This window comes from Ictalurus furcatus, chromosome 20 (genome assembly GCF_023375685.1).
Source record: "Ictalurus furcatus strain D&B chromosome 20, Billie_1.0, whole genome shotgun sequence".
Lineage (NCBI taxonomy): Eukaryota > Metazoa > Chordata > Actinopteri > Siluriformes > Ictaluridae > Ictalurus > Ictalurus furcatus.
Window position 1 is genome coordinate 12,673,884 of NC_071274.1, and position 21,843 is coordinate 12,695,726.

The 21,843-nt window shown below is 37.6% G+C and overlaps 3 protein-coding genes across 4 annotated transcripts in view; 2 read left to right on the plus strand and 1 right to left on the minus strand.

Moving 5' to 3' along the window:
• gbp2 (guanylate binding protein 2) overlaps positions 1-21,843 on the minus strand; it is a 61,599-nt gene that overhangs the window by 31,783 nt on the left and 7,973 nt on the right. The window lies entirely within an intron of this gene.
• The window catches only part of LOC128624428 (guanylate-binding protein 1-like), a 90,178-nt gene that overhangs the window by 12,841 nt on the left and 55,494 nt on the right, over positions 1-21,843 (plus strand). The window lies entirely within an intron of this gene.
• Positions 1,099-19,836, plus strand: LOC128624427 (guanylate-binding protein 1-like). 2 transcript variants are annotated; one of them, XM_053652075.1, is made up of 11 exons: positions 1,099-1,300; positions 10,880-11,084; positions 11,397-11,524; positions 11,899-12,008; positions 13,393-13,604; positions 15,124-15,366; positions 15,486-15,634; positions 16,153-16,284; positions 16,639-16,851; positions 17,545-17,647; positions 18,716-19,836. In XM_053652075.1, the coding sequence occupies exons 2-11, from the start codon at positions 10,901-10,903 to the stop codon at positions 19,117-19,119; spliced, it is 1,878 nt and encodes a 625-aa protein (XP_053508050.1). In that variant the 5' UTR covers positions 1,099-1,300; positions 10,880-10,900; the 3' UTR covers positions 19,120-19,836. The 2 variants fall into 2 exon arrangements, with proteins under 2 accessions (XP_053508050.1, XP_053508049.1); XM_053652074.1 differs by lacking the exon at positions 1,099-1,300 and adding an exon at positions 6,887-7,403.

Genomic DNA, 21,843 nt, shown 5'->3' on the forward strand with positions numbered 1-21,843 from the left:
TAAAAAAAAAAAAAACTTAATGAAATGCTGAAGTGTGACATCTACAGACTAAAGCATCAAGTGGGAATGTTATAATTAGGCTCATGCCAAAATAACAACACATCCATTTGTTGGATATGTTTCAGTACCTGCTAAAGGGCAAAAAAAAGTGTGCTATAGTACCAATGGTATACTTCTTGAAGCTCATTTCTTCATGTAATACCCCCTCTTTTGTCCCCCACCAGGATGAGCAGTATGAGGCGCCAAACTGGACAAAAGTATAGTGAATGGGAAGAGAGAGAACGACAGGCAAAAATGCGCAAGAGGGTCCGAAAGTGCGGGAGAGGGAGCGAAAGTGCGCGAGAGAGGCCGAGTGTGCGCGAGAGAGGCCAAGTGTGCGCGAGAGAGACCGAATATGTCCGAATGCACTCGAGAGAGACCCAGTGTGTGCGCGAGAGAGGCCGAGTGTGTCCGAGAGAGTGAAAGTGCGCTAGAGAGGCCGAGTGTGTCCGCTTAAACATATTACTGCATATAACCCTGCACGTGGGGAGCTGTAGCGGACACTATGGCTATCCTGCCATTTTCAACATGTTTAAGCGGTATTTTATATTAAACTGCATCATTCTGATGCACTGCATTAGTTGTCAGTGCAACGATCTATAGAGATATTTCACAGAGATAAACACTTGTGTCATATTTTATGAAGAAAGTATGCTATCAAGAAATGTTAACAGCATGGAGCATTGTCATAGGTTATTGGAGCAGCATTGTCATATTCTATCCAGGATGTCGGACCATTTGAGACACACTTGGGTAATTATTATTTGTAGGCATGACTAATCCTATGTTTGCATAGAGTTCATCCTAACAAGGACATGAAATTAACGGCAGTAAACTAGGGCAGGGGTTCCCAAACTTTTCCAGGGCAAGCCCCCCCCCCCCCCCAAATGGCATTAACATTTGACCGAGGCCCCCCTTTTGCAAGACGTCTTTAAAACACATTGAAAATACAGACTTCTGAATATATCCCCCTTTTTTAAAATTAATTATTACAAATTGTTGAGGCCCCCGGGCGCCCCCTGGCGGTCCCCACTTTGAAAACCACTTAACTCGGGCAGGGTCCGTTCTGTGGACGCAAGTGAATGTGAAAGTAAACACGCAAGCGTTCTCTTCGATTTCTCGGAAAGACCCCCATATACTGTAAATCACCAGGTCATCTCACAAGTGTTTGGGGGTGGACATAGCCTATAAAAGCTGCTGAATGCCTCTCACCACCATTGTGTTTTGCAGCAAGAGCAAGTAACGGTTTGCTTACTATACGGTATGTATTTGTTTGTTACGTAATTTGTTCTGTTATAAATAGACTGTATTGTGTATTTCAAATAAATGACGCAATCATTTGCAGCATGTGAAACGATTCAATTGATATAATAATTGACAATTTGATGCTTGATGCTTAGAAACAATATAGTTGATGCTTGATATTTGATATTACTATTTGATATTACTTGCTTGATAGTTGATATTACAAACAATATAGTTGATGCACCACACACACACACACACACACACACACACACACATATATGTCATGTCAAGTCATAGCTTTTGAAACTGAACATAACTTCCAAAGACAATCATTTTTTTATTCTCATATTCTCTTTTATTATTTATTTATTTATTTATTTATTTATTTTTTTAATCTCTTTTATTCTCATATTATCTTTTATTCCACTGGAAATCAGACTGTGCAACTCCTCCTCTTCTCTAAAACATAAATCACACCGAAATGCTGCCCTGTTGTTGAGTTTGTGCTTTTTGTACATGTACCGTTATAAATAATATTTCCGTTTTGCTTATTTTGTTTGATGTTTTGAATTTGTATGTCAGTTGTCTTTTTATCCTTCTTTGTGAACATTCATGCTGAAAATGTTCATTTTTACCACTGGATGGCAGCAGATATTTTTTTATCCACCTCACACACTGAAGGGAATGAAATCCGTTTAAATCTGGTTTTATGAGCAGCTACTACACCTACATGACAGCTCATGGACTTTAGGACTGTATTCTGATAATTAGTTAGTAGGATATATAAGTAATAAAACACTTTTATTGGAAAATCATCCACAACAGGGTGGTGTGATGAAGCAGGATTACTGCTAGCACCCCAAAGCTGATCATTTTCCTTTAACAGCGCGTCCCCATGCTAAACAAGTTAGTTCCTGTTCTCACTTACATTATAGCAGCTACAAACAGTCGTCCCTCTCTTCTCTCTCTGTCTCTCTCTCCCTCTCTCAAAAAAAAGCTTGTCATGTTATCTTTTATATGATTCAAAGCCAATCAATAGAGGTATACATTAGTTAGTCATCCTATGCATATATGTACTTTATTTACCCCCCCCCCCTTTATTTAACCAGGAAGGTTCCATTGAGATAGTACAGTCTCTTAAGTCCTGATCCTGATCAAGATGGCAGCACATTTATGTTTCACAGTAAATTCAACAGAAATAGCAAATACTACAAGTACACATATTACAAACAAAACAAAACAAAAAAAAAAACATACAGTCAATGTATTAAAACCGATCAATAAAAACAATTACACGTTTCCATTAAAGAAGTTTGCAAAAGACCTTTAAAAGTACTCAAAGAGAGAAGGATATCCAAGTTGATTATATTTGGCAATTCATTCCATACCCAAGGAGCATAAAAAGAGAAAGCTGTCTTACCAAATTCTGAATGTATCCCTGGGACTTTCAGCCAAATTCAAGTTGTAGATCTCATGCAGTAACTTAGTTTAAAGACTAAAAGTTAAAAGATTAGAAACATAGGAGGGTAAGTTATCTAAGTGCCTTGGCAATGAATAAAAACATATGTAGTTTTCTCCTGTGATTTAAGGATGACCAAGCTAACGATTCATATAAAATACAGTGATGAGTACGTGACTCGCACAACAAACAAAGTGTAGAGCAGGATGATAGACAGCGTCCAGCTTTTTGAGTAAGGATGCAGCTGAATACACACACACACACACACACACACATATATATATATATATATATATATATATATATATATATATCATATATATCATATATACGATTGAGTTCGTTCAGAAAGATAGTTTTCAAACCATTTTAAAACAACCTCTAAGACCTACATGCTTCAGTCTATGATCTACAGAATCAAATGCTTTTGAAAGATTAACAAATAAAGCTGCACAAGACTGTTTCCTATAAAGAACTGTTCATATTATTTGTGACTAACATGGCTCCTATAATAGTACTATGGTCCGATATAAAGCCTGATTGATCATCATTAAGGATATTATTATCATCAGATAAGAATTGTTTTATTTGATTGTTTATGAAAGATTCAAATACTTTAGCTAAGACTGGCAGTTTGGAGATCGGGCGATAATTATTTGGATCAGAGGGATCTCCACTCTTTAATAAAAGGACAACCATTGCTGATTTCCACATTCTAAGCATAATGTTAGAAGTTAAACTTAAATTAAATATATATGCAATAGGCTCTGCCACGATATTTGCTGCAATTCTTAAGAAATAGGGCTCAATCTTATCAGTTCCAGCTGATTTTTTGTTGTCTAATTTCATTAAAGCTTCATAGACTTGTGTGGAGGTAATAGGAGAAATGCCATAGTTGTGCGTTCATGTCAATCCATAGTTAAGTGTTCATGCCATGCCTCAGTTAAGAGTGTTCATGCCATGCCTAAGTTAGATGAGGGTTTCTTACCTTAGTTTAAGGAATGCTCATGTCTTGGATTAAAGAACGTTCATGTATTAGTTTAAGGAGTGTTCAGGCCTCAGTTCAATTAGTGTTTCCGTTCCATGTCCTCTGTTTGAGTTTCAAATAAAGACTTCCCTCCTGCGCTTACTTCCTGTCCAAGTCTCGTTTCGTAACAAATAGTATATGCTCCGTTATACTTTTGGCTTATTTCAAATACTAAAAAAATGCACACTTTGTAGTCAATAACAGTATACTTTATTACTTAACTATACTACTTTGTACAACATACTTTCAACATTACATACTCTTACACAATACAGTGTTTTAAATGTGTTACCAGTATACTAAAGGAATTACTTTGGGGACTTTTTCCCAGTGCTGAATGCACTTGTTTTCAAGGCCATTAAAATAAATAACATAACATCACTAATGAAGATACATATTTCAATAATCCAATTTCAATTCAATTTTATTTGTATAGCACTTTTTACAATGGATATTGTCTCAAAGCAGCTTTACAGAAACATATAAACATGGGACACAGATTTTAAATGTGTGAATTTATCCCAATTGAGCAAGCTGGTGGCAAAGAAAAACTCCCTAAGATGTTAAGAGGAAGAAACCTTGAGAGGAACCAGACTCAGAAGGGAACCCATCCTGATCTGGGTAACAACGGATAGTGTAAAAGTAAAGGAACGTTCCTTATGGTTTCATATGAAGTCTGTTTGTTGAACTAGTCCACTGTTCAAAGGAGACCCGAGTGTAAAACTGCAGGTTGTAATTGCAGTCCCTGGACCTTAGTAGCAACCACAGTGAGTGTTTCCATCTGGAATTGGAGTAGATGAGAGCAGGCAGGTCAGGAGAGCAGAAAGGATCAGGATCTCTAGTATCTCCATAAAATCATGTGTGGCTTGGCAGAAGGAGAGAGGGAGAGATTGTTAAGACTGTGCTTTGCGTAACAGACAGTCTACTCATGTTAGGCTTGAGTAAACAAATACGTTTTAAGCCTAGACTTAAACACTGAGACTGTGTCTGAGTCCCGAACACTAATTGGAAGACTGTTCCATAACAGTGGGGCTCTATAAGCGAAAGCTCTTCCCCCTGCTGTAGCCTTCACTATTCGAGGTACCGTCAAATAGCCTGCATCTTTTGATCTAAGTAGGCATGGCGGATCATAGAAAACCAAAAGGTCGCTTAGATACTGTGGTGCGAGACTGTTCAGTGCTTTATAGGTTAATAATAGTATTTTATAATCAATGTGAGATTTCACTGGGAGCCAATGCAGTGTTGATAAGATTGGGGTGATATGGTCGTATCTTCTGGTTCTAGTTAGGACTCTAGCAGCTGCATTCTGGACTAACTGGAGTTTGTTTATGTTCCTACTGGAACATCCAGACAGTACAGCATTATAGTAATCTAATCTAGAGGTGATGAATGCATGAACTAGTATTTCTGCATCATGTAGTGACAATATATTTCTTATCTTAGAAATATTTCTGAGATGAAAGAAGGCTATCCTAGTAATATTATCTACATGAGCATCAAATGATAGGATGGAGTCAATAATCACTCCAAGCTCTTTTACTGCTGAACATGATGAATCAAAGTCCATCCAGAGTAACCATGTGATCAGAAAGCTTATTTCTAGCTACACGTGATCCTAATAAAAATATTTCTGTTTTATCAGAATTAAGTAAAAGGAAGTTAGTTAACATCCAATGTCTAATGTCCTTTACACAATCATCGACTTTACTAAGCTGCTGTCTGTCCTCTGGCTTTGCTGAAACATAAAACTGTGTATCATCAGCATAACAGTGGAAGCTAATTCCATGTTTACGAATAATTTGATCTAGAGGTAGCATATATAAAGTAAAAAGCAGTGGGCCTAAAACAGAACCCTGTGGAACTCCAAAAGTAACCTCGGTATGCGTGGAGAAGTCTCCATTTACATCTACGAACTGATAACGATCGGTTAGATAAGACCTGAGCCAGGAGAGGACTGTTCCCTTAATGCCAACAACATTTTCTAATCTATCAAGGTGAATAGTATGATCTATAGTATCAAAAGCTGCACTAAGGTCGAGTAACACAAGCAGCGAGACACAACCCTGATCAGAGGCCAGTAGTATGTCATTTACTACTTTAACTAAGGCTGTCTCTGTGCTATGATGAGGTCTAAATCCTGACTGATACATTTCATGAATGTTATTCCTATCTAAGTACGAGCACAACTGCTTTGCTACAACCTTTTCTAAGATCTTAGAGATGAAGGGGAGATTTGATATAGGTCTATAGCTGGACAGTTTTTTAATCAGGGGTTTAATAACTGCTAATTTAAGTGATTTATGTACATAGCCAGTGCTAAGGGAAGAATTGATTATATTTAAAAGTGGTTCAATTACTCATTGGCAAATCTGTTTAAAGAAACATGTAGGCACAGGATCTAGTACACAAGTTGAAATCTGGTCTAGTCTGGTGTTAGCAAGTAGAGTTTTTCTAATTAAAAACACATTTTATTTACTAATGTTAAATGAAAACACGTCTGAACTTCAATTGAAAGCTTAGCATATATATATATATATATATATATATATATATATATATATATATATATATGTGTGTGTGTGTATGTATATGTATGTAAAATGTATGTAAAACAGGCCTATCAGAGGGACGGCAGAAACTTTAGGGACACACTCTGAATGGGAGTTGCCAGTTGCCAGTCCAACTCACAGCACCATGCACACACTTATTCACACACTAATTCACACCTTGGGGCAATCTGTCATAGCCAATCCATTTACTGGCATATTTTTTGCACAATTGGATAAAACCCAGAGGAAACCAACATGAACACAAGGTGAACATGCACAGAAATGCCACATAATCAGTATCCCAAGCTCCAGATTGTATTGTGGATCCTGAACTTGTGCTGCCTCTAATCAACAATAAAAAAATAAAAAACAAAAAAACAAACAGTTTTTGAATTAGAGAAGAATGAATTTTTCTTTATAGAACTATTTGTTTTGCTTCAACAGTTCAGTCTACAATGAAGAGGGAAAATAATTCACATAAAGCATTTTTTTCTGAAGCTTGAAGACATTTTATTACATTGTTTTACAGTCCACCATCTGGAAGTTAACTGAGCATGATTGCAGGTGTGCCAGTTTTACAGCCTACATAATAGTTAATACAATAATTAGTAAAGATTGATTGTAGTATTAGAAATTACAGTTGGCTATTTAGGTCTTATGTTTGTATAGAGCTCATCTAAGCCTGAAATGAAATATAGGCGAACGTACTGTAGATGTATGTTTTGCTTTGGGGTTTGTTTGTTTTGCGAGGAAGAACGTTGTTTTTAGTTACAGACTGTAGTGAGGACTATAAATTACAAAGAAGAAAAAATCGGTCCTTAGAAGGTCGTGAAATTAACGGCATGTGGACTGTGGCCTGGGGACGCAAGTGAAAGTGAAAGTAAAAGCAGTACAGAGACTGCTTTCCGTTAGAGAGCATCCTGTCTGCAGCATGATTTCTCGGAATGTCCCTGTTTACATGAACTGTGGATCACGATTGTGGGTGGGATGATTGTGGTATCACAGCCTTTAAAACCTGCTCACTTCATCTCGCCAGCATTTTGGTTTGCATCTCTAGTGCAAGTGACAGTTGGCTTATAAGGTAAGTATGTTTGGTTGTTTTTTGTTACCTAATTTGATTATAAATAGGCTGTATATGATGTGTTTGTCTTAAAGACATAGGTACACGTACTTACCACATAGCATAATGCATGATTACTTCTTTCATCAAGTGCAAGTTTACCCATATCACCAGAGTACTGTACAATTTTACTGAGACCAAAAGGAGCCTCATTTTACAACTATAGTCTGTAGGTGTAACACCGCGTGGGTCAATACTAAATAATTAAAAAAGATTTTGGGGCGCCAGCACCAACTACAAGTGATGCCCATACATTTAACATACATTTACAACAAACTAACTTTTGGCTAAATTCAACTTTGACTATTTCCCTCAGTCAAGTCGAAATTATGTTAAGCACTGTGTTAGTGTAGCAGCATTTAACTACTTGCTGAGGGCCACATGTGAATGAGCTGTTACTATTGAAGTAACAACTTATTAAAACAAGCACATAAATATAAACTTGTGATATGGTATAAGTAAAATATATTAACCATAAGGAAAATACTAGTTAGCATTAAACTGTAGCTTTCTCAGTGTTACACTGGCTAAATGCAGTACTAGTCAGTGTGTTATGACAGTGAGCAAACCAGCAGTGTAGAAAACCTGCAGGGACAAACCTGACCATGCCCACACCAGGGCCCTCCCACCAGCATCCAAGACCTGACTCTGACCCCAGTAACTCTAATAAGAGGACAGCAGCCCCAGGACTATAACCAATCACTGGTCTGCTTGGCTACGCTGGGTTTGTTGGGCGTTTAGACTGTGTTAAACCCTATCCGGTTTGGGATTAAACTTACACTAGGTCCCAGGGTAATTTCCTATTTTACAGGTGCTCATCTGTGACTTTGTAACCGTCCAGATTGGCCATGTCGATGTTTTTCTCAGGCTATTGTGGAAAATCCCTTCAATTCAAGGTCAAAAACTTTCAGAGTCAATGGGTTAAAGATGTCAAAAATCAAAACTTTATTGAAGACACAATAAAGCTGAGACTTCTGCAGATCATCTGAATGAATACAGTAGGCTTTTATACTATCCTGAAACAGTGAACTGATTTAGGAGGGGTTTTACCCATTTCTCTTTTAGTCACACCCCAACCTTTTGCCACAATTAATACATCATGGTCATACCTTTTATGTGGCGATAGCTCAGTTAGCTTTTTTTTTTTTTTTAAACAATAAAAAAATGCTGATTTGTCAGCCAGTCACTCTTAAAATGCCGATTGTTTTTCAATGACTCTTCATCATATGCTTAAATGCTGATTTAACACTCTTAAGGACTGTTCACACCAGGACGTTTTTTTGCACCGCGTTAAAAACTGGCCGACCAATGAGCTTCATGCTTTTGTTCACGTGCCCGGAGCCACTGAAGTTACATAAAACTACGACTTGGTGGCACTCAAGTACAAAACTGTCTTGCCGACAAAGAAGAAGCCAGAAAAGAAGGCTCAAGCAAGTTGAATGTTGAGCTGCTGGTGTCTTTGGTGTCTGAATGCAGAGAGCTTTATGATAAATGCCACAGCGACTACAAGAATAAAGAGAGAAAGAGGTGCGCAGAGAGCAACAAAGAGAGCAAAAGAGAGAGCTAAAGAAAGATGACATTTACTTTTGTTCATGGCTTGGTACCTGCACTAAAGAGATTGTCTGACGGCAGACTTGAGTTCTCTGACTTTCTTGTGATTCATTTGCTACTGTTTTGTGCACGCTCTCGTGTTAATTTGAATTCAAATGCTTTTTACATAATATAATTGTTTATTAATTCATGTTGAGAGGGGCACTTTTAAATAATTTAGTAAAAGGGCAGGGGCTTGAGCCCCCAGAGCTCCCCCTTCTGCACGTCCCTTTAACGAACCCACCATTCAAGCAATTGCTGCCTCCGAATTGCTGCTAATTCAAAAGCGAACATGAAATGCGCATGGCTGCATGGGCATTAAGAAGGGATTTAAAAGCAAGGGGGGAAGAGGAAAAAGCACCAATGAAGCGCCAAAGCCCCCTTTTGCAGCAAATTTCTTCTGGCAAGCTCTGCAGACACGGTTACCATCTTCTATTAAGTTTCCCTCAGCATTTTTATAAAATCCAAAATATGACCACAGTTCGGATTTGCACACTTCATCAATTTGCAGGAACATTAACATTTTTGGGCACAACAATAGTTGCCTTATATCCAACCCCTCCCAAAAAGAAAATAGATTTAAAAAAATAATAATAATCTGGGTCTTCCCATAAGTAGGTGAATGCTATTTCTGTGACTTTGATATAATTCAAATCATTACTTATTTAAAGAAAGTATATTGTTTAAAATTAGCACTTTAAGGATTTAGCTTTAAAGTAGTATTTGTTGCCATGGCCAAGTCACCAAATACCTTATATTACCATACATAACATCCATTTTCAGTTAGCCAGTTTGCAAAAAGTGTGGGAACGGCTTTTTGCAAAGATGTAAATACTGTCTCTCTTCTGCTTCAAAGTGACAAGTGGATGTCAGAAATGGAAAGTTATGTAGCACCTCTTTGTGTACTGGGGTATTTATGCTTTTCAATAAGTGCCACCTATTGTCAGGGAACGAATTTGCACTTTCATTCAGAGCATTGCCTGCATTTTACGCGTGGGTGTAAACACAAAAAAATGCATCGAAAAATGGACTATTTTGCGCTGCGGAAAATGTCCCAGTGTGAACAGGCCTTTAATCTTCTATATTGTCATCTTAGTCTTCTGCATTGTCAGCACTGTCTCCACTAACATTTTCATGACTAACATTCAGAGTTATTTATAGGCCTCTGACGGATACAAAACATTTTGACAAAACATGTTGATTAATTCACATTTTTGATAGAAAGTAATGGATTGTACAATAATCATGCTCAAATCACACACTGATCAAGAAAAATAAGGCTTCCTCTCAGAAAATCACAAGCTGAATTACCTACTGTGCTTTGCCAAAATCAGCGGTCATCTGATTAATTTTAGTCCAGTACAGATGCATATGTCCATGATTTTCTATGTAGACGTCACCTCATGCTGAAAAAATAGATGCTTGCCTCCTGCTGCATGCCGTAATCAGTCTCATAGCATGCGTATCAGTGACCCTCCCCCAGATTTTAAACACCTCCAGAGTCTCGAATAGGAAAACGGGTGCTTCTCCTGTTTGATTATTGTTTTATTGTATTTTATAATTGTGAATGGACTACGATCATATGACAGCATCAAAAATGTCCGCGTTCGTAGAAAACACAGCCCACAAGATCCTCACTCATGTGGTCATTTTTATTGCAATCTGGATGCGAGATTTAAAAAAAAAATTTACTAACTGAGAGACGTGTAAAAAATTACCAATGTCCTTCTGATAAACTAATCAAATTAGAATTAATCATGCTTGCATTTTAACTGACTGTTTTGTGCACTTACAATTAAAAGATTAAATTTCTTGTTAATTAAATTCGTTTCATTTTCATCCTCTAGACTGCAGAGCTGGAGAGAACCATGTGCAGCCCAATGCCAGAGCCTATTTGTTTGGTGGAAAATGTGAACGGTTCACTGCGTGTGAGTGATGGAGCCACTGAGTACCTGTACAGGATTAACCAGCCGGTGGTGGTGGTGTCTGTGGTGGGACTCTATCGCACAGGAAAGTCTTACCTCATGAACCGCCTGGCAGGAAAACAAACTGGTGAGTTTGTTTTTAAAGACATTTTTCTTCAATTTATCTCCAAATTTATTTATTTATTTTTCACTTTTTGAGAATTGGACAGATAAAACCATTACCCCAATACAGTTTTGTGGATACATTTGATCAAAAAACATAAAATGTATTCCTTATGGCTTATAGAATTTGTAACTGGCTTGGACCAGTTGAATTATGTGCACATAAGTTGCTTTATGAGAAATATGTGAACACTTCTGTCAGCCTAAAATGTCCAAAATACCAAACTTTATTTGGTTCTCAAATAATACTGAAGATTACTACTGTGACTGTTTGCAGGCTTTGCTCTGGGCAGCACCATTGAGTCGAAGACTAAAGGTATTTGGATGTGGTGTGTGCCACACCCTTATAAAAGAGGACACACTCTGGTGCTGCTGGACACTGAGGGACTGGGGGACGTTGACAAGGTGAGGACTCCATAGCAACACAGTACTTACAACATTCTTTAATGTAAATGTTTCCGAGGAGTGCAAATTGCATTGGTCGTATATTTTTAAAGCTTTTCTGTAATAATGACATTCTGGATGACCTGCATTCAGGGTATTTCATCTGTTGTGGCCTAACAAAGTAAGTACCAATGTACCAAACTCCCAAGGATTCAGGTCAGAAAATGGACACCGTGTTGGGGTAGATTAGTACAGAAGGTGGTAGTAATATCTGTAGTCATGTTTTATCCATTCCAAAGAGTTAGGCCTCAGTGTTTAGTGTGGATGAGTATAATATTCTGTAGTACACATCTAAGTACACATAACTGCAGTGTATAATATTTGTGTTGTTTTAGGGAGACTCTAAGAATGACGCCTGGATCTTCTGTCTAGCTGTTCTTCTCAGCAGCACTCTGGTCTACAACAGCCGCGGGACCATCGACAACACAGCAGTGGAAAAACTACAGTATCCTTCCTTGTAAAACACAACTACACTAACATTTATAGAAATAGCCATTTAGTCAATAATAAAGACCCACAGATACAGTCTTGGGAAAAAAAAAAGTATGCCTTCCTTCAATTCTATGTTTTTAATTATCATCTCATTCACAATTGTGTAAAAAATAAGTACACCATATAATTCAGTAACATGTAGAACCACCTTTAGCAACATTAACTTTAAGCAGACAGTTTCTGTAGGAGTTTCAGTCTCTTGATTGTGCTGGTGAAATTTTGGCCCACCCTTCTTTACAACATTGCTTCAGTTCATTGATGTCTGAGGGCATTTGTTTATGCACAGATCTCTTAGGACCCCACCACAGTATTTGAATGGGGTTGAGGTCTGGACTTTGACTTGGCCATTCCAACACCTTGATTTTTCTTTTCTATTTTATCCATTCATATGTCATATTGCTGGTGGGCTTGGGATCATTGTCTTGTTGTTTGACCCAATTTCAGCCCAGCTTAAGCTGCTGAGAGATGGCCAGACATTTGTCTCAAGAATATTCTGGTATAAAATGGAGTTCATTGTTGTCTCAATGACTGCAAGTTTTCCAGGTCCTGTGGCAGCAAAACAAGCCCAAATCATCACCACTCCTCCTCCAGTTGGTTTGAGGTGTTTGTGGTGATACGTTGTGTTTGGTTTTCACCAAACATGGTGCTGTGCGTGATGAACAAGCACATTGTTTGGACTCATAAGTCCAAAGGATATTGTTTGTTAGTGTCTTTTCTGTTTTGTTAAAATGCAATTTTGCAAACCTTAGTCATGCCATATTCTTTTTGGAGAGAAGAGACTTTTCCTAGTCATGCTTCCATGAAAGCTATACTATGCTCAGTCTTTTTTTTGATTGTGCTGACATGAACAAAAACATTTAATGTGCTTACAGAGGCCTGTAGGTCATGTGATGTAGCTTTTGGGTTTTCCTTTATATCACTGAGCATTAAATGGTCTGACCTTGGACTGAATTTGCTGGGATGCCCACTTCTGGGAAGATTGGCAACTGTTTTGAAGGTTCTCCATTTGTAAACAATCCTTCTCATGAACAGTGTTCATGGAATGGTGAATTTCAAATTGTTTGGAGATGGCCTTATAACCATTCCCTTACTTTTTTCCCACCTGGTTTCTAAATGTTGGTTACTTTTTTTGGGGAAAATGACTACATATTGAATTTTTTTTTTAAATGTTTTTTTTTTGTCACTCTAGGTTATTTGTTTGTTTATAGAAGTTGGTGAGTACCACAAAATTGTTATTTATGCCCTGATAAATAAAAACATATAATTGAAGGTGTGTGTACTTTCTTCTTCCCATGACTGTATTTCTCATCCAGTCATGATCCCTTAGCATGCTGCAGCTATGTCACTGAGCTTGCAGAGCAGATTAAGATCAAATCACCTGAGTCCAGAGCAGCTGAGGTTGAGGAGGAGGAAGAAGACTCTCAGTTTGTGCAGTTTTTTCCTAACTTCATCTGGACAGTGCGTGATTTTTCACTGGAGCTGGTGATTGAGAAAAAGGGTCGAGTGACCGAGGATGAGTACCTGGATTTTGCCCTGCAGCTGAAGAAAGGTGTAGAAAATACTTCTGACTAAGATTCAAGACAAATTTTCGTAATTTTGCCCCTGTACACCACCACCATGGATTTGAAATGAAGCAATCAAGATGTGATTGAAGTGTAGACTTTGATCTTTAATTCAACAACCAAAATATTTCATTAAACATTTAAGAATTACAGCCATTTTTACATAGTACATCCATTTTCAAAGGCTCAAAAGTAATTCTACAAACTAACAATCATAAATATTAGGATTATTTTTAATATTTGGATGCAAATCTTGAAGGTTGTAACCCATGGACATTACCAAATGATGAGTTTCCTCCCGTGAGATGCTTTGCCAGGCCTTTACTGCAGCTGCCTTCAGTAGCTGCTTGTTTGTGGGTCTCTCTGCCTTCATTTTGTCTTCAGTAAGTGAAAATATGCTCAATTAGGTTAAGATCAGGTGACTGACTTGGCCATTTAAGAACATTTCATTTCTTTGCCTTAAGAAGCACTTGGGTTGTTTTCACTGTATGTTTTGGGTTATTATCCATCTGTACTGTGAAGAACCTGTTTTGTACCATTTGACTGAATCTGAGGTATAGCTCTATACACTTCAGAATTCATCCTGATACTTCTTCTATGACCCAGTTCCATTGGCAGCCATACATGCCCATGCCATAACACCTCCTCCACCATGTTTGACAGATGATGTAGTGTGCTTTGGAAAATGAGCTGAGCCTTTCTTTCTCCATACTCCTCTCTTCCCATCATTCAGGTACAAGCTAATCTGGTGTGAGAACCGCACAGTTTTTTTTAAGCAAAGTCTAATCTGGCAGTTCTTGAGTGTTACCAGTGGTTTGCATCTTGAGGTAAACCCACTGTATTTACATTCATGCATATCCTGCTTGTGGACTTTGACAATGATATGCCTGCCTCCTCGAGAGTGTTCTTGACTTTCTTGATGTGAAGGGGTTTCTCTTCACCAAGGAAATAATTCTGTAATAATTCACTATAGTTGTCCTCTGTGGTCTTCCAGGCTTTTTGCTGTCATCTTGCTGATGGGTCTGTTTTGTTTTTTCAGCCTAATGATGGCCTCCTTCAATTGCATCGACACCTCATTAGACCACATATTGAAAGTTCCCATGAACAGCTACCAAATGCAAATTCAACACTTGGAATCAACAGACTTTTTATCTCCTTAATTTGTCATGAAATAACGAGGAAACAGGCCACACCTGACCATGAAACTGCTTATCAGTCAATTGTCCAATTAGTTTTGAGCCTGTGAAAATGGAGAAATTTAAAAAATGGCTGTAATTCCTAAAAAGTTAATGCAGTATTTTTGTTGAAGCCATTGAAATACGTATTGAATTACATACTGAAAGTCTACACTTCACTCACATCTTGATTGCTTAATTTCAACTCCATTGTGGGAGTGCACAGAAGCAAAATTATGAAAACTGTGTCACTGTCCAAATACTTATGGACTGGACTATATGTCAGTTTAGCTGTTAACATGAAAAGAATAAAAAAAATTCTGCATTGCAGGTCTTAGTAAGAAGGACACCAACTACAATCTTCCAAGGCAGTGTATTCGAAACTATTTTCCAACCCGCAAGTGCTTTGTTTTCCCGTTTCCTGCCTCCCAGGACAAAATGGTTCAGCTCGAGAGCCTGGATGAGAGTGAAATTTGGCCCAAATTTCTCAACGTTACACAGCAGTTCTGTGACTACATCTTTACTACAAGCAATGTTAAAACAGTTAAAGGAGGATACAGAGTCACAGGGAGGAGTGAGCACTACATTATTTCACTACAATATTATTCATCTGTATAAACATTTTCAGTAGTGTTTCAATACATAGAACTGTTATTTTCTGTGCTGTAACTGTGTGCGTGTGTGTGTTGCCAGTGTTCGGTCACCTAGTGCAGTCGTATGTGGAGACCATCTCTAGTGGGAAAGTCCCTTGTCTGGAGAATGCTGTGGTTGTAATGGCAAGGATAGAAAACCAGGCAGCTGTGCAGGAGGGGCTTAAATTCTATCAGAATGAGATGGAACAGGTAACACACACACACACACACACACACACACACACACACACAAATATGAATAGGAGGCACTTTTATTAAAGAAAGTGATGTGCATTGGGGGATTGGGGATGGAACCAAAAAACAGTGCAAGTGGGCAGAGGTGGGTAGAGTAGCCAAAAAAATGATGTTATCATTTATATTTAATAAAAATAAAAACTTTCTTGTTTAAGCCATGCCCACTTTTGCTTTAAATCAGATTTACAGATTCAGATACTAAACAGATACAGTTACACACACTGCTTTGACATAAATAGTTACAATTGAAAGTTTAGCATGTTATATATATATATATATATATATATATATATATATATATATATATATATATATATATATATATATATATATAAAATCACATGTATTTCTATATTTTTTTAAAATTAAATTTAAATACAAGTTTTTGTAAAATACTAGCCTAAAGATATGTTCCATGACCCTGAACCAAAGCCTAATCCTAAACATGCTCCTGACACAAAATTTAATTGCAGGTGAAGAGTTTGTTTCCAGTCGATTTGAATAAACTTTCTTCTGAACACCAGAAGATCAGCAACATGGCCAACACTGAATTTATGAAGCGCTCTTTTAAAGATGAAGAGGGGGAATACTTCAGGAAACTCATGGTGCGTTTTGGACCCACATACACACACGCGCACACACACACACACACACACACACGCAAAGATACACACAGATAGACACAGATACACACACAGACAGTCTCACCAGGGTCGATCCTGTGCTCAGGTTACTCTAGTTGCCTCTCACATCCCAAAACCATGATGGTAGGTGGATTGGCTATGCTAAGGTTCCCCTAGGTATGAAGAAATGTGTGAATGTGTGTGTGCATGGTGCCTTGCGATGAACTAGAGTCAGGCCAATCAGATCAATATGTCTAGAATACCAAACGTAATTTGCCCAGGGCGTGTTTTTGATTATTGCATTTCTGAATGCGTGTATATGTTTTGTATTTTCAGGAGGCAGTAGATAAGCACTATGCTGAGCTAATTGCTCAGAACATTGAGGAATCAGAACAGAAGTGCCAGCAGATTCTGTCTGATCTATATGAGGAGATGAACGTGCACGTGCAGAGGGGGGAGTATGCAAAGCCTGGAGGATATAAGCTCTATTGCACGCACAGAGACAACGTCATTACCCAGTACCACAGCCAACCCAACAAAGGAATCCAGGTAATAAACACAGACCTAAACACACAAATGGGATAAAAGGTTGAAAATAATGGTTAATTTTCATTATTTACTTTATCCTTTCAGCCAAATATACAGTACAAAATGCAATCGTGGCATGGTATCATGGGAATAGACTCAATGAAACTGTACAGTTGAAGACTGTAAAAAAGATCAGATGATTTTTTTTTCTGTGAGCCTGTGCCCATGATAGCCAGAAGTGGTCTTCAGCTGTTGTAGCCCTTCCACCTCAAGGTCTGATGTTTTGTGCATGCTGAGATGCTTTTCTGCTCACCACAGTTGTAAAGAGTGATTATTATCCTTCCTGGCAGAACAAACCAATCTGGCCATTTTCCTCTGACTGCTGTGTGTGAAAATCCCAGAAGATCAGCAGTTTCTGAAATATTTAGACAAGCCCATTTGGTACCAACAACCATGCCATGATCAAAGTCACATAGAACACACTTTTTCTTCATTCTGATGTTTGATGTGAACATTAATTGAAGCTCTTGACCTGTATCTGATTTTTTGCATTGTGCTGCTGCCACATGATTGCCTGATTAGATAATTGCATGAATGTTCAGGTGTATAGTAGTTCCTAATAAAATGTGAGTATAATAAATAAATACATATATATCCATTACTCTCTCTCTCTTTCTGTCTATCTCTGTGTGTGTGTATGCTTTCTGTGTGAAGGCTGAGGTGGTGCTGGAGACGTTTCTGAATAGGAAAAGTATGGAGGCAAAATTAATTCTCCAGACTGACGAACAACTGACTGAAAGTGAGAAAAAGATTCAAGGTACGCTGAGCATAATCATGCCACTGATCATGTAATTATATTAAAATAGTGTGACTAATAGTATGACTACAACTAAATAAAGGGACACTATGACCAAAATTAAAAAATGAACCATCAATTAATTTGTTGGAAACTTGCCTACTTGCATCCTACAACAATGACACCGCAGGGTATATAGTGAGATTACTTGGGTTGAATATTGGAAAAGACCTTGTAGAATGTAGACCTTCAAGATGAACATGAAATTAGAAAGACTGCAATTGTTATGGGCAGATATTTGGGTAGTGGGGAATGGAGGGCGGTGCTCACTAGATAATGTTAAGGGAAGCCAGATATCTAGCTGGCTACTGCTAATAAGTAGTCACTTTGCTTTCTTAGTAAGTTATTGTGATAGAGCAAATGGATTACTCAGGCAACAGAAAGGACTTAATGGATAAAGATTTTTTTTTTTTTTGAGTTACAACCAACCATAAATGCTTGAGGCAGAATACACAGAAGAACTGCACCAGCAGGAACAGCAGCGGGAGGCAAACAGAAAACAACTGTAGGCCTTTCAAAATTACACTGAGCCAAATTACTGACGTTAGCAACAACACAAGTAGCTACTATAATGTTAGTTAGCAATGTTACATGATTATCTACCTTTGTGTTAACATTAGCACCTTAATTAGCCATCTTACTAGTTATATTGGTGAGGACAAACATTTGCTAACAAGCGTGGCTTGCTTTTCCTGTCAGGATTGGTAGATCAGTGTAGGGATTACCAGTGGGAGAAGTACGGATTTGCACATTGCATGATGGCTAACATAGTTTCGATTCATTGATGTGCGAAAACAGAAAACAGCAAAATCATGAATTCTGTAAAAAAATAAAAATAAAAATAAAAACTGCTAACACTGTCCAGTACAATAATGTGCAAGATAATACTACACACTATGAATAAATATTAATAAAATGATTTTATTAATCAATAATATATTAAGTACTAACAATGTAGGTTGAGTTTTCTATTCTGTCACTTCTTTACTCTATCTGTCTCTTTCTTTGCCCCTGGGTGATGATTCACAGAGGAGAAAGAACAATCAGCTCTGTTAGAGCAGCAGTGTAAAGTTGAACAGGAGAAAAAATTGGAGATGGAGCGACTGATGCAGGTGGAAAAATTGCACCATAAGCAACGGCTACAGCAGCTGGAGGAGAAGTTCGAGGAGGAGAAGATTCAGCAGCAGGAGGAGCTAGAGAGAGCGCTGGAGAGTAAACTGACCGAACAGAAAGAACTTGTTCAGAAAGGGTTAGAAGAGAAAGCCCAGCTGATGGGGCTTGAGATTGAGCAACTTAAAAAAGAAAAGGATAAACAATCTGGCACTGTTTTTAAAGATTATATCATGCCTCTCATAAACACTGCCAAAGATGTGTTTTCCACAGTCCTCCAATATAAACTTATGAAGAATGGACTGGCAAGGCCATTCTTATAATCATTTGTAATTTATGGAGATGTTTCCATGCCAGAGAAAAAGCAATTACATCAGTGAATGAATATGGAATATTATTAGTTAAAAGAATATTTTATATAAAAGTAAGTCTAAGAAATCTGACAACTCCCAGGTTCTGGTGTGAGTTGAAAGTATTTTTATTCATTAACATTTTATCATGTATCATTATCTGAGAATCTTGATGATCAAGTGTTCTACAGTGCAGTAGGAAAGCAGAAACAATGAGCCTCTATGCCTCATTGTGGAACTTTTGTGTATCTTGGGTCTTTTCAGTGCTTTGATTGCTTTTCTATCGTTATTGTACCATGAAATGCAGTGTAGCTTCATGTACTGCTTTTAAAGTTGGATCACATTCACTTGTGACACAACTGTTTTGAGTAGTTAACTATTAATCATAATGCCATGTGGTGCGTTGTTAAAACTGATATTGACCTTTAATGATTATTATATTATAGAGCTGTTGAAAGCTTGATTCTTATTACTTTTTATTAGTTCTTATTATATTCTTATTAGAGCTTAGACAGTAGTTATTGTAAGGCATATATTAATGGGCTTGTAATGTTAATGTTGTTATAGTAACAGCCTATACTTGTATGGAAGACGTTCCACATAAAAAGGTTTTGAAAAAATCTGTGTAATCTTTGATTTGGTGAAGGTTTTTGTATGAGATGTTTATTTATCATTTTTGGAAGAGTTCTCTAGTGTAACAGTCAGAGGGCAAGCTGTCATGCTCTGCTGATCTGAGTCTATGTTATGAAACGGGAGCAGGGGCAGAAGCAAGCGCAGATCAACATCTTTGATTTACAAACAGAAATCAAGACACATAAAACGCGGTCTATACTGGACAAGATACTCGAGGTTAAACATGAAACTAAAGTCAAGGCATGGAACGAGAGCAGGACACGAAAACAAGACCGCTTAGCATGCGTAACGCATTCACCATTACATTCACTCAGTTACAAAGTAATACTGCACAAAGCAACACGAGGGCTTTAAATACCAAACATAATCAAGCTAGAAAACAGACAGCTGGAATCAATAACGACACACCCTCGAACATCAACCAATGCTTAAACACTTCATGCAGTGATATCAAAGTGTGAATGGGCCATTAATGCAAAAGAAAATCAAAAGATTTTTCCCCTGTGTAGGCTTATGCAGTTGAATGTAAAATTCATCTAGTCTGTCTCTAAAATATTTTCAGACTAACAATTAAAGTCCATTTAGTACCGGGATACCCAAACTAGGGGTTGTGTGTAACACCACACGGGGTCACTTAATTTACAAGTGTGCTCACAAGAGAAACTCACAATCTCCTTTTGTATTTCATTCATTTATATATATATATATATATATATATATATATATATATATATTATAAATATCAGATTTTACGTGCTAATATTTTGAAATGTTATGAATAACATTCAGACAGGCCACATATATATTAATATGATACATTATTTTAGTGTAAACCGTTTTTATTTAGTTTAATCTATTCTGACACTGCACTCACTCATCATAGTTCAGTAAAAGCAAAAAAGACAAATTTCCCCATACATCTGCTTCTGCAAATCAACTAGCATTGTGTCTCAAATAATACAGATACATACAGTACTATTCTAGACCAAGGGTTCCCAAACTTTTCCAGGGCAAGGCCCCCCAAATGGCATTAACATTTGACCGAGGCCCCCCTTTTGCAAGATGTCTTTAAAACACATTAAAAATACAGAATTCTGAATAAATCCCCCTTTTTTTTTTATTAAAGGCCTTGCCCTGGAAAAGTTTGGGAACAGCTGTTCTAGACCATTAATACTAATACTGACTCTTTTTCATATTACAGTTAGTGTATGAATTTGAAAAACCTCTAGTGTAGCCTTCAAACCCACTGAAAGGTCTGTTTGGTGTAGCAGTCTTCTGGATTTTCTAGATTAGTAAACACTTTTGAATGTAAGGTCAGAGTTTTAGATTTGAGATGTAGCCTATGACAATAATCATAACAACATTCTAGTGAATGCCGCTTTTAAATCTCCCAGATGCACATCAGAGATACGCAGAGATTGTGTAAACAATGCTGCTCGCAGGGCCACTGCTTCTGCATAAGTCAAGTATAAACCACCCTGGTGTGGATTTTTTTCTGATAACACTAGACTAATAAGTGCAAGGAATATTCCTTTGGTTTAATATAGAAAAATATTACAGCAGTCCTATATAATAAATCTGGAATTTGAAAACAAAGGGTGGTCAAGGCTTGGGGTCTTAGAAAATTCATAATGTCCATTTGGGGTCCTTTGCCCAAAATGTTTGGGAAACCCTGGGCTGGTTTATGAAAGGTAGATCGCATTCATGTTTGCACCAGCACAGCAATATGAATGGCTTGAACATTTTTCACCACGTAGTTCCTATGCCCTAAGACATGCCTCTGACACAGTTATTTATGGTGAGTGGGTCTTAGAAGAAGACATTCACCTTAAATCTTGATTGGTCAAGTGATTTTGGAGTGCTCTGAAAATCAGTCCCCTTGCTCCTGTTACTTGACACTTCAATGATAAGATGGCTAAGACTTGGCTTGAGGCTCAGAGCTACTGTAGAGAAAAACATACTGACTTGGCTACTGTAGACAACATTAAGGAGATATAAAGACATTGATAAATCAAGTGGATCCTTTGTACTTTGATGATGTGTGGATTATACTGAGGAAGGGGG

What these genes read in the sequence shown, in the direction of transcription:
- LOC128624427 (XM_053652075.1), top strand. Translation starts at nt 10,901, where the DNA reads ATGTGCAGCCCAATGCCAGAGCCTATTTGTTTGGTGGAAAATGTGAAC. An exon ending in AATACTTCAGGAAACTCATG is followed by an intron (nt 16,285 to 16,638) that starts GTGCGTTTTGGA and finishes TTGTATTTTCAG; the next exon opens with GAGGCAGTAGATAAGCACTA. An exon ending in AACCCAACAAAGGAATCCAG is followed by an intron (nt 16,852 to 17,544) that starts GTAATAAACACA and finishes TTCTGTGTGAAG; the next exon opens with GCTGAGGTGGTGCTGGAGAC.